This window comes from Oncorhynchus mykiss, chromosome 8 (genome assembly GCF_013265735.2).
Source record: "Oncorhynchus mykiss isolate Arlee chromosome 8, USDA_OmykA_1.1, whole genome shotgun sequence".
NCBI lineage: Eukaryota > Metazoa > Chordata > Actinopteri > Salmoniformes > Salmonidae > Oncorhynchus > Oncorhynchus mykiss.
This window is the reverse complement of record NC_048572.1, coordinates 18,759,450-18,771,923: the sequence shown is the minus strand read 5'-3', so window position 1 is coordinate 18,771,923 and position 12,474 is coordinate 18,759,450. Positions and strand designations below refer to the sequence as shown.

The window sequence follows — 12,474 nt, the reverse complement described above, 5'->3', positions numbered from 1 at the left end:
GATACGCGTTGAAAGCTTAGTGAGATACGTGTGGAGAGCTTAGTGAGATACGCGTGGAGAGCTTAGTGAGATACGTGTTGAGATCTTAGTGAGATACGCTTTCGAGAGCTTAGTGAGATACGCATGGAGAGCTTAGTGAGATACGCGTGGAGAGCTTAGTGAGATACGCGTGGAGAGCTTAGTGAGATACGCGTTGAGAGCTTAGTGAGATACGCGTTGAGAGCTTAGTGAGATACGCATAGAAAAAGTGTATGACAGAGAAGGGCTGGGGTTCCCTCTCAATTCATATCTCACTCAGCCACCTGTATCCCATGAACTAAAGGCAACCACCTGACACACTTCAGAGTTTTACCTTCTGATTTCTCATCTTTGTTTAGCTGACGTGCTATCAGGGGACGGGCTAACTGGAGTGACGTTAACCTCCAGAGGTGATTGGACCAACCCTTCTCCTGTGTTGCTGGCTGAAGCTGCTGCTGTTGTGCAGCTTGTCCTTAATCCTTATTATCCCATGGTATGTCTTTCTCTCTTCCCTTATTTTAAAGGATTGGGGCAGTCCCACTCCTCACATATTTTATGTTTATTGGATAGGACAGAGGTATACAGTAAAGATGGGGCAGGAATCAAATCCATGCTGCTGCAGTGGTATATGTGGTCCGGAGGCAGCGGCTCAGAACACTTAATCACCCTAGGCCACAGACTGCTCATTTTCAATGGACCCTTACCCTGCACTTTCAATAACCTTATGAAACCCCTACTGCTGGGCTGACATTCCATTACTGTTTCTATTAAGGTATTTTGGGTCTATTTATTAAGCTGTTTTGCGTCTTTTTATTAAAGTGCTTTGGGTCTAAAAATTAAGGTGTTTTGGGTCTATTTATTAAGGTGTTTTGGGTCTATTCAGACAGCACGATGACAGTTGTTAATAAAAGCATAAGGACAAGGAAGGCTCAGAATTGTGGGGGATTCTTGATGCATATCCCAGGATTACACTTTTAGTCTATAGCCCAAAGCATTTCACCTCTGTTTACCTTCTCTGTTTTCTCATCTGGCTCATCTTCGTTTAGAAACTCTCGTTTTGGGTAAGGTATCTGACATCCGGCAAATACACTACAGGAGAGAATGAGACGAGGGATACACACAATCAGAAACAGACTAGCTGGGTGCTATGCGTACAAAGACCAATTATTCTTGATATACAGTGGCTTGCGAAAGTATTCACTCCCCTGGGCATTTTTTCCTATTCTGTTGCCGTACAACCTGGAATTAAAATAGATTTTTCGAGGGTTTGTATAACTTGATTTACACAACATGCTTTGAAGATGCAAAATAATTTTTATTGTGAAACAAACAAGAAATAAGACAAAAAACTGGAGCGTGCATAACTATTCACCCCCTCTAAGTCAATACTTTGTAGAGCCACCTTTTGCAGCAATTACAGCTGCAAGTGTCACGGCTGATTTCCTCCTCTTCGTCTGAAGAGAGGTGTAGCAGGGATCGGACCAAAATGCAGCGTAGTTCGTGTTCAACATATTTTAATGAAAAACGAAAACGTGAACACTCCACTCCACAAAATAAAAATAACAAACGTGGCAAAACCGAAACAGTCCTATCTGGTGCAGAGAACACAGAGACAGGAAACAATCACCCACAAAGTACCCACAGAATATGGCTGCCTAAATATGGTTCCCAATCAGAGACAACGATAGACAGCTGCCTCTAATTGAGAATCAATCTAGGCAACCATAGACATACAAACTACCTAGAAAGGAAACAGACCCATAAACATACAAAAACCCCTAGACCAGACAAAACACATAAATCCCCCATGTCACACCCTGACCTAACCAAAATAATAAAGAAAACAAAGATAACTAAGGACAGGGCGTGACAGCAAGTCTCTTGGGTATATCTCTATAAGCTTGGCATATCTAGCCACTGGGATTTTTGCCCATTCTTCAAGGCAAAACTACTCCAGCTCCTTCAAGTTGGATGGGTTCCGCTGGTATACAGCAATCTTTAAGTCATACCACAGATTTTCAATTGGATTGAGGTCTGGGCTTTGATTAGGCCATTCCAAGACATTTAAATGTTTCCCCTTAAACCACTCAAGTGTTGCTTTAGCAGTATGCTTAGGGTCATTGTCCTGCTGGAAGGTGAACCTCTGTCAAAGTCTCAAATCTCTGGTAGACTGAAACAGGTTTCCCTCAAGAATATCATTGTATTTAGTGCCATCCATCATTCCTTCAATTCTGACCAGTGTCCATGCCGATGAAAAACATCCCCACAGCACGATGCCATGCTTCACTGTGAGGATGGTGTTCTCGGGGTGATGAGAAGTATTGGGTTTGCGCCAGACATAGCATTTTCCTTAATGGCCAAAAAGGTCAATTTTAGTCTCATCTGACCAGAGTATCTTCTTCCATATGTTTGGGGAGTCTCCCACATGCTTTTTGGCGAACACCAAGCGTGTTTGCTAATTTTTTTCTTTAAGCAATGGCTTTCTTCTAGACACTCTTCTGTAAAGCCCAGCTCCTTGGAGTGTAAGGCTTAAAGTGGTCCTATGGACAGATACTCCAATCTCTGCTGTGGAGCTTTGCAGCTCCTTCAGGGTTTGGTCTCTTTGTTGCCTCTCTGATTAATGCCCTCCTTGCCTGGTCCGTGAGTTTTGGTGGGTGGCCCTCTCTTGGCAGGTTTGTTGTAGTGCCATATTCTTAAGAAAAAATGTATAATGGATTGAATGTTGCTCCGTGGGATGTTCAAAGTTTCTGATATTTTTTTATAACCCAACCCCTCCGCAACTTTGTCCCTGACCTGTTTGGAGAGCTACTTGGTCTTCATGGTGCGACTTGCTTGGTGGTGCCCCTCACTTTGTGTTGTTGCAGACTCTGGGGCCTTTCAGAACAGGTGTAATATATACTAAGATCATGTGACAGATCATGTGACACTTAAATAAAGTCCACCTGTGTGCAATCTAACTAATTATGTGACTTCTGAAGGTAATTGGTTGCACCAGATCTTATTTAGGAGCTTCATAGCAAAGGGGATGAATACATATGCACGCACCACTTTTCAATTTTTTTGAATGTTTTGAAACAAGTTCACTTCACCAATTTGGACTATTTTGTGTATGTCCATTACATGAAATCCAAATAAAAATGAATTTATATTACAGGTTGTAATGCAACCAAATAGGAAAAACGCCAAGGGGGTGAATACTTTTGCAAGGCACTGTATCTATGTTTTTTTTAAACACACACAACCAGGCCACTCAAGATAAAAACAGGAAACTATCAAATTCAAATACCAGACTATGACTATGAAATCAAATTGGAAGTGGGCTGTTTTTAGTTCGCTGAATCAACAATCTCCATTGTTAGTTTATCAGACAGATGTATCATGGTGAAGATGTAACTGTGTTAATGTGTGGAGAGGATGACTATGATCTAGACTGTGTTTGGAAAATGAAGTTTAGTTGCTCTCACTCTGAGGTTGGTAAGGGATCCTCCAGGAAATATGGGTCCTGTAGTGCCTGTTCAGACGTAATCCTTTTAGTGGGGTCCATTGTAAGGAGTTTCTGGAGCTGAAAGGTGGTTAATGAACACTGGGTTAGTGGTGCCAAGCAAACCCGATCAGCCAGCCCAGGCTTATTGGTTTTACAGCACTAATATCTAGATTGGGCCTTGTTATCTTATATTCTCCATTATAAATTTGGTGGTTCGAGCCCTGAATGCTGATTGGCTGACAGCCGTGGTATTTCAGACAGTATACCACAGGTATGACAAAATTTTTTACTGCTCTGTTTACATTGGTAACCAGTTTATAATATCAATAAGGCTCCTCGGGGGTTTGTGGTATATGGCCAATATACCTTCGCATTGCGTCATGAATAAGAACAACCCTGAGCCGTGGTATATTTGCCATATACCACCCCCTTGTGACTTACATATAGCTTAAGTATAAATCACCCTATGGTGTGGTTGAGTAGATACGTTAGCATGCCCTCCATAAACTGGCACCTATGTTCAAGCATCTAATGGTTACTAGAAGGTGTGCTTACCAACAGGAAAACCTTGCTGTCAGGTTTGACTTTATGCTTCTCCATGTATTTGATTAGACTGCTATTTGCATACCTGAGAATGAGTGAAACACAGCAAAGACAAAAACCGACATCTTAAAGCAGGGGAATAGTCTCAACATGCTGCCTCCTTGAGAGAACGGTTGAAACGTGATGTAAGATGTGTGTAAAAGGTTCAGGCATCTTTTGACAGCCGAGAAAGCCCAGGTATGGTCAGAATATCAAGCCACTCACGTCGTTCTCCTGAAGTCTTTCTGAAGGGTGGGGAACTCTGGCATCTTCCTGATGTCTTCCCAATCTTTATCTGGCCAATTCAAACAGAAAAACTTCAGTCACTTTAACCCAATTCTTATACTCGGACGAAGCACATGCTGTCTTCAGAGGATAATGTAATCTACTGTACATATTGTAGCTATGACAACAAGCACATGAGAAGGTCAAGGTTGATGATGACATAGTATACGTCATGACTTTCATGACCGTGTGTGTGTGCGCGAGCATGTGTGTGTGCTGGTCAGACCTGCTGGGAAGCCCATGACACTGAATATCCTGTCCAGCTGGTCGTGGTGGAAGGGGTTGCTGGTCTTAATGTCCTCCTGGCGACAGTGGAATATGGGCTCCGATGTCAGCAGCTCCGCAAAGATGCAGCCAATCGCCCAAATGTCTGCATCGGACAGACAAGCAGTTAGCAATTACACTCAAGTGGTCTTGGCCTATACCTTTGTCATTAGCAGGGACGAACACAAAAACATCAGCCATCAAGGGCTATCTGTCTGTGACAATGTCTTCATCCTTCACTCTGTTTGGAAACTAGCCTTTTGTACCCATTATATTATATGTCCCATTGTGGAGAAACAGAGTGAAGGATTCAAATATCTGTTAGTGAGAATGTCTTTATCCTTCCCTATGTTTCTCCACTACAGGACACAGAAAACGATGGGTACACTGTGTATAATGAGACACAAACTAAACTCCTCTAAACTCCTTTCAACAGTCACAGGCTGTAATGGATGCCTTGGGACTTAACGTGTTCAGATCTGCTACACTGTATGTATCTGTGATGACACCCCGAAGGGCTTGTTGGGTTTGGCCTGGAGGGCTCGATTGAGTAATATATGTCATATGTCATTTATACTTGACATTCCCAGGCAAGGGTTCCAGGGATTTATTTTATTTAACCAGGCAAGTAAATTAAGAACAAATGTAATTTAAGACAAAACGGGCAACACAGACAGAAGATACTGGCAACAGTACAAATACAACAGCAAACAAACAGTAGGTGTGTGTGTGTGTGTGTGTGTGTGTGTGTGTGTGTGTGTGTGTGTGTGTGTGTGTGTGTGTGTGTGTGTGTGTGTGTGCAGGCACACAGGCATGTGTGTGGTGTGTGTGAAATAATACAATGAATCAGTAAAACAACATGCTTCCTTCCATAAGGCAAAGCAAAGAGGTAACATCGGGTGATAACCAGGTCTCAACAACCTGTACTTTTAGGTTGGTTTGGAGGGAATTCCAAGACCAGGGGGCTGAGTAATGAAATGACCTTTTTCTATGCTCGGTTCTAATTTTCGTAACTCTTAGCATAAAACAAGACTTGTATGCGTTTTCATTTCAAGCTAGAACAGAGGATAGATTAAATGGCAGTATTCCTAAAATGGCCTTATAAATAGGAATGTAAGAGTGTTGGAGCCTGCGTGTTGCTAGGGATGTCATCTAGCTAATTATACACAAGACATACCCTTCATACAGATAAAGACCACGTATCACAATGCTTGTCAGGCCCTTGCTGTCAATGACACCCACATAGTATCTGTGAATGTCCACATATACTGAGTCTGACCAGAGCTGTATATTTGAGATTTTATTCATTTAGCAGACGCTCTTATCCAGAGTGACTTACAATAGTGAGTGCATACATTTTTCATCCTTTTTCGTACTGGTCCCCCGTGGGAATCGAAACCACAACTCCGGCGTTGCAAGCGCCATGCTGTACCAACTGAGCCACACAGGACCAAACATGGCTCTGAGGCTGGCATAGAGTAACGAGAGTAAATGCAAAAAACTGTTTAAGTAAACAATCAAGGAGCAAAGTTCTACTGGCCTGTCTGTGCTGGTCGGTTTCAATTCATTTTCCATCTAATCTCCACGCTTTGGTTACAAAATAGGAAGCATGTGTTAGGTATGAAAATCACAATAACTTCTCTGAAACGTCTTTCAACGTATGTACCTTTGGTATGAAAATAATTCAGGCTACATAATAACTTCTATGGAAGGTCTTTTGATGTATGTACCTCTTGCCTTAAGGCTAACAACTCACCGATTGCTTTGGTGTAATGTCTGGCCCCTAGCAGAAGCTCAGGGGCCCTGTACCAAAATGTCACCACAACGGGGTCAAGGTCTGCCAGGGGTTTGAGAGGAGAGTTGAAGAGTCTGGCGAAGCCCATGTCAGCTAAAACGTGGGTAAAATAGTGTGGGAAACACAACATAGTATCAACGTAATTAAGATAGTGGGGGAAACACAACATAGTATCAACGTATATAAGATAGTGGGGGAAACACCACATAGTATCAACGTATATAAGATAGTGGGGGAAACACAACATAGTCTCAACATATATAAGATAGTGGGGATAACACAACATAGTCTCAACGTATATAAGATAGTGGGGGAAACACAACATAGTCTCAACGTATATAAGATAGTGGGGGAAACACAACATAGTCTCAACGTATATAAGATAGTGGGGGAAACACAACATAGTATCAACGTATATAAGATAGTGGGGGAAACACAACATAGTATCAACGTGAATGAATGACAATGAAACACAGGGCGGCCTGAACCCAAGGCTACTATTGATATGGATTATTATTGATAGTTGTACTGCACTGTTGAGGGAGCTGGCATGTAAGCCTTTCTCTGCACCGTTCATACCTGCTGTAAACTGTGTACATGATGAATAAACTTTGACTTGATTTCAGTGAGGGAGGTAGTGCTTGGTTGTAGGAAGGATCTCAGGCTCTGTTGAGCAAACCATACAGATGTGGGATCTTAAATTGAGCCAGTTTGTCACAGCAGGAAAATAATCCTGCAGCAACAGGAAATGTGAATTATTATGTGGATGACTTTTCCTTCAGCGAGACTGAAGATTGGTCTGAAGAATTGCATGACAAGATAAGCCTCAAGACGGTCCTGCCACCCCCAAAATCTTTTAAGAGCTCAATGCTGCTGTTCCTGTCTCTCTGCGGGTCTGGACTCACACGACTTGTTCCATTTGCTTGGGCCCAAAGCACGCCAGAGACGACATCCAGGACCCCGGAATGCATCAGCTGCATCCTGTTATCCTTCAAGATGCGGCGGGAACAATTGGTGTTATCTCTGCACTCTCAGGGCTCTTCTGGAGATGATGAAACTGACGACATTGGGGATATGGAGGACGCTATTTTCAAAGAGCCGACTCCACTGACCCAAGCTCACGGCCTCCCCTCCCCCCGGGGAGGCTAAGTGTAGCAGTGACACCGAGGAGAGGGAAGAGTTCTCCGACCTCTCCTTCGGGAAAATCGTCCGCTCTGCCAACTTCCCTACGCTCCGACTTCCCAGGGATTATTGAGGGGGCTCGGTCAAGTCAGAGATACTGACATGATGGTGGGCGGGCCTCTGGCTCAGCGATGCAAAGTGGCGGAACCTATAGCTCCCGCCATGCCCTCGCTGAATAGGTATGAAGGAGGCTCCTGAGATGAACAACTAATGGCAAGGGAAGCGGCAAAATCATATTTACCCTTTACCAGAGTGGAGGGGAAGGCAAGAACCCTTCACCATGGGAGAAGACGCTGGCTGCCCACTTTATTCCAGGCTACAGCCAACGGAACGCAAAAAAGCTTTAAAACAAAGTAAAGTCTTACATTTCTAAATGGATATTACAAACTTCCGAAGCCTTTTTAAACCTCAAATACACTACAAGTTTTACCATTTGAAATGGTATGTTCTCATGAAACAGGTTGATCAAACTAAGATCCTACATCTGTACCATGACTCATGTATAGCTTGTCAAAGCAACCATGCTTGAATTCTACTGCCTTTTCTCTCTCACAAGAGCGGGGAAATCAAAATATACAATGCTTTATGGCTGGTGTTTATGTCAATGCTGTCAGTAAGTCATCTTATGGGCCAAGTCTGCATAGCACTGGAGTCAAATCAAACCTTATTTGTCACATCCCCCGAATACAACAAGTGTAGACCTTACTGTGAAATGCTTACTTACAAGCCCTTAACCAACAGTGCCCTCTTCATGACTGTCTTGTTGTGTTTGGACCATGATAGATTGTTGGTGATGTGGACACCAGGGAACTTGAAACTCTCGACCCGCTCCACTACAGCCCCGTTGTTGTTAATGGGGCCAGTTCGGCACACCTTTTCCTGTAATCCACGATCAGCTCCTTTGTCTTGCTCACATTGAGGGAGAGGTTGTTGTCCTGGCACCACACTGCCAGTGTGTTTTGTAGTCTTATGGGAAGGTCTTCTGTTTTAAGTCTTATGGGAAGGTCTTCTGTGTATATGCAGCACCTGAAGTGAAGTTTGGTGGTCTGGTCTGGTATGTTGGGTGTCACACTGCCATTGACACCCATGCATCCCTGAGCAGCAGTTATCATGGGGGTTCAGTGACTCTAAAACAATAACTTAGCACTAATGCTAGACTCTCAGGGTTAGGGTATAAATAGAGTCCGGCCGGTACTGCTGACCTGTGACATCATCCCAGAACAGTGCCATGCTGGGGAGTGGGTTATGCAATAGCGTGATCTGTGACCATCTGGCCATTTTAAGGCTCTCTGCCTGGTCCTGTGTCCCTGTGTTCAGAGACCCTCCCAGAGGCTGGTTGAAGGTTAAAGCTGCAGCCATTGTCAAGTAAACAACCTCATCGATTTACAGTTGAAGTCAGAAGTTTACATACACTTAGGTTGCAGTCATTACAACTTGTTTTTCAACCACTCCACAAATTTCTTGTTAACAAACTATAGTTTTGGCAAGTCGGTTAGGACATCTACAAGTCATTTTTCCAACAATTGTTTACAGGCAGATTATTTCACTTATAATTTACTGTATCACAATTCCAGTGGGTCAGAAGTTTACATACACTAAGTTGACTGTGCCTTTAAACAGCTTGGAAAATTCCAGAAAATTACGTCATGGCTTTAGAAGCTTCTGATAGGCAAATTGACACCATTTGAGTCAATTGGAGGTGTACCTGTGGATGTATTTCAAGGCCTACCTTCAAACTCAGTGTCTCTTTGCTTGACATCATGGGAAAATCAAAAGAAAATCAGCCAAGACCTCAGAAACAAATCTGTAGACCTCCACATGTCTGGTTCATCCTTGGGAGCAATTTCCAAACGCCTGAAGGTACCACGTTCATCCCACATTCATCTGTACAAACAATAGTGCGCAAGTATAAACACAATGGGACCACGCAGCCGTCATACCGCTCAGGAAGGAGACGCGTTCTGTCTCCTAGAGGTGAATGTACTTTGGTGCGAAAAGTGCAAATCGATCCCAGAACAACAGCAAAGGACTTTGTGAAGATGCTGGAGGAAACATATACAAAAGTATCTATATCCACAGTAAAACGAGTCACATATCGACATAACTTGAAAGGCCGCTCAGCAAAGAAGAAGCCACTGCTCCAAAACCGCCATAAAAAAAGCCAGACGGTTTGTAACTGCACATGGGGACAAAGATCATACCTTTTGTAGAAATGTCCTCTGGTCTGATGAAAGAAAAATAGAACTGTTTGGCCATAATGACCATTGTTATGTTTGGAGGAAAAAAGGGGAGGCTTGCAAGCCGAAGAACACCATCCCATCCGTGAAGCACAGGGGTGGCAGCATCATGTTGTGGGGGTGCTTTGCTGCAGGAGGGACTGGTGCACTTCACAAAATAAATCAATAGATCATGAGGAAGGAAAATGATGTGGATATACTGAAGCAACATCTCAAAACATCAGTCAGGAAGTTAAAGCTTGGTCACAAATGGGTCTTCCAAACGGACAATGACACCAAGCATACTTCCAAAGTTGTGGCACAATGGCTTAAGAACAATAAAGTCAAGGTATTGGAGTGACCATCACAAAGCCCTGACCCATAGAACATTTGTGGGCAGAGCTGAAAAAGCATGTGAGAGCCAGGAGGCCTACAAACCTGACTCAGTTACACCAGCTCTGTCAGGAGGAATGGGCCAACATTCACCCAACTAATTGTGGGAAGCTTGTGGAAGGCTACCCAAAATGTTTGACCCAAGTTAAACAATTTAAAGGCAATGCTACCAAATACTAATTGAGTGTATGTAAACTTCTGACCCACTGGGAATGTGTTGAAAGAAATAAAAGCTGAAATAAATCATTCTCTCTACTATTATTCTGACATTTCACATTCTTAAAATAAAAGTGGTGATCCTAATTGACCTAAGACAGGGAATTTTTGCTAGGATGAAATATCAGGAATTGTGAAAAACTGAGTTTAAATGTATTTGGCTAAGGTGTATGTAAACTTCCGACTTAAACTGTATCTGCTATAGAAATAATGGTCACATTATTAAGCTGTTTTGCTCACATTCAAGTTTCAAATGGGAATACAAATAATATGATGTATAATCAACCTACTGACAGAGTTTTAAGCTTTAAATAACTGAATCAGCAGCCCGCTCCATCAATCATCTACAGTGTATTGACTTCAGAGTGTACATTTAGCCCATCTTACCGATTTTCACTCGCCCTCGTTCTGAGCCCTCCCCCATAACCAGAATGTTGGCTGGTTTCTAGAGGAGAGAGAGACAAACAGACAAACATTTAATCATCTTGTTCTGTGTGTGTTTCAGCCATTAGGGAAGCCTCAGAGGCTCCAATACCAAGTAAGACAACAACACATAGAAATGAGGTTACACTCACTTCACAGGTGTATCACATACAGTGCCTTGCGAAAGTATTCGGCCCCCTTGAACTTTGCGACCTTTTGCCACATTTCAGGCTTCAAACATAAAGATATAAAACTGTATTTTTTTGTGAAGAATCAACAACAAGTGGGACACAATCATGAAGTGGAACGACATTTATTGGATATTTCAAACTTTTTTAACAAATCAAAAACTGAAAAATTGGGCGTGCAAAATTATTCAGCCCCTTTACTTTCAGTGCAGCAAACTCTCTCCAGAAGTTCAGTGAGGATCTCTGAATGATCCAATGTTGACCTAAATGACTAATGATGATAAATACAATCCACCTGTGTGTAATCAAGTCTCCGTATAAATGCACCTGCACTGTGATAGTCTCAGAGGTCCGTTAAAAGCGCAGAGAGCATCATGAAGAACAAGGAACACACCAGGCAGGTCCGAGATACTGTTGTGAAGAAGTTTAAAGCCGGATTTGGATACAAAAAGATTTCCCAAGCTTTAAACATCCCAAGGAGCACTGTGCAAGCGATAATATTGAAATGGAAGGAGTATCAGACCACTGCAAATCTACCAAGACCTGGCCGTCCCTCTAAACTTTCAGCTCATACAAGGAGAAGACTGATCAGAGATGCAGCCAAGAGGCCCATGATCACTCTGGATGAACTGCAGAGATCTACAGCTGAGGTGGGAGACTCTGTCCATAGGACAACAATCAGTTGTATATTGCACAAATCTGGCCTTTATGGAAGAGTGGCAAGAAGAAAGCCATTTCTTAAAGATATCCATAAAAAGTGTAGTTTAAAGTTTGCCACAAGCCACCTGGGAGACACACCAAACATGTGGAAGAAGGTGCTCTGGTCAGATGAAACCAAAATTGAACTTTTTGGCAACAATGCAAAACGTTATGTTTGGCGTAAAAGCAACACAGCTGAACACACCATCCCCAATGTCAAACATGGTGGTGGCAACATCATGGTTTGGGCCTGCTTTTCTTCAGCAGGGACAGGGAAGATGGTTAAAATTGATGGGAAGATGGATGGAGCCAAATACAGGACCATTCTGGAAGAAAACCTGATGGAGTCTGCAAAAGACCTGAGACTGGGACGGAGATTTGTCTTCCAACAAGACAATTATCCAAAACATAAAGCAAAATCTACAATGGAATGGTTCAAAAATAAACATATCCAGGTGTTAGAATGGCCAAGTCAAAGTCCAGACCTGAATCCAATTGAGAATCTGTGGAAAGAACTGAAAACTGCTGTTCACAAATGCTCTCCATCCAACCTCACTGAGCTCGAGCTGTTTTACAAGGAGGAATGGGAAAAAATGTCAGTCTCTCGATGTGCAAAACTGATAGAGACATACCCAAGCGACTTACAACTGTAATCGCAGCAAAAGGTGGTGCTACAAAGTGTTAACTTAAGGGGGCTGAATAATTTTGCACGCCCAATTTTTCAGTTTT

At 42.8% G+C, this 12,474-nt stretch overlaps 1 protein-coding gene across 1 annotated transcript in view; it reads right to left on the bottom strand.

The window, feature by feature from the left end:
- Positions 1-12,474, bottom strand: part of LOC110529529 (cyclin-dependent kinase 19) — a 70,048-nt gene that overhangs the window by 14,183 nt on the left and 43,391 nt on the right. The window contains exons 5-11 of the mRNA XM_021611779.2: positions 10,823-10,880; positions 6,390-6,521; positions 4,596-4,739; positions 4,310-4,379; positions 4,058-4,130; positions 3,483-3,580; positions 1,029-1,107 (exon numbers count right to left, since the gene is read on the bottom strand). Of these exons, the coding sequence (XP_021467454.1) occupies positions 1,029-1,107; positions 3,483-3,580; positions 4,058-4,130; positions 4,310-4,379; positions 4,596-4,739; positions 6,390-6,521; positions 10,823-10,880 (654 nt within the window). The remainder of the gene's footprint in view (positions 1-1,028; positions 1,108-3,482; positions 3,581-4,057; positions 4,131-4,309; positions 4,380-4,595; positions 4,740-6,389; positions 6,522-10,822; positions 10,881-12,474) is intronic.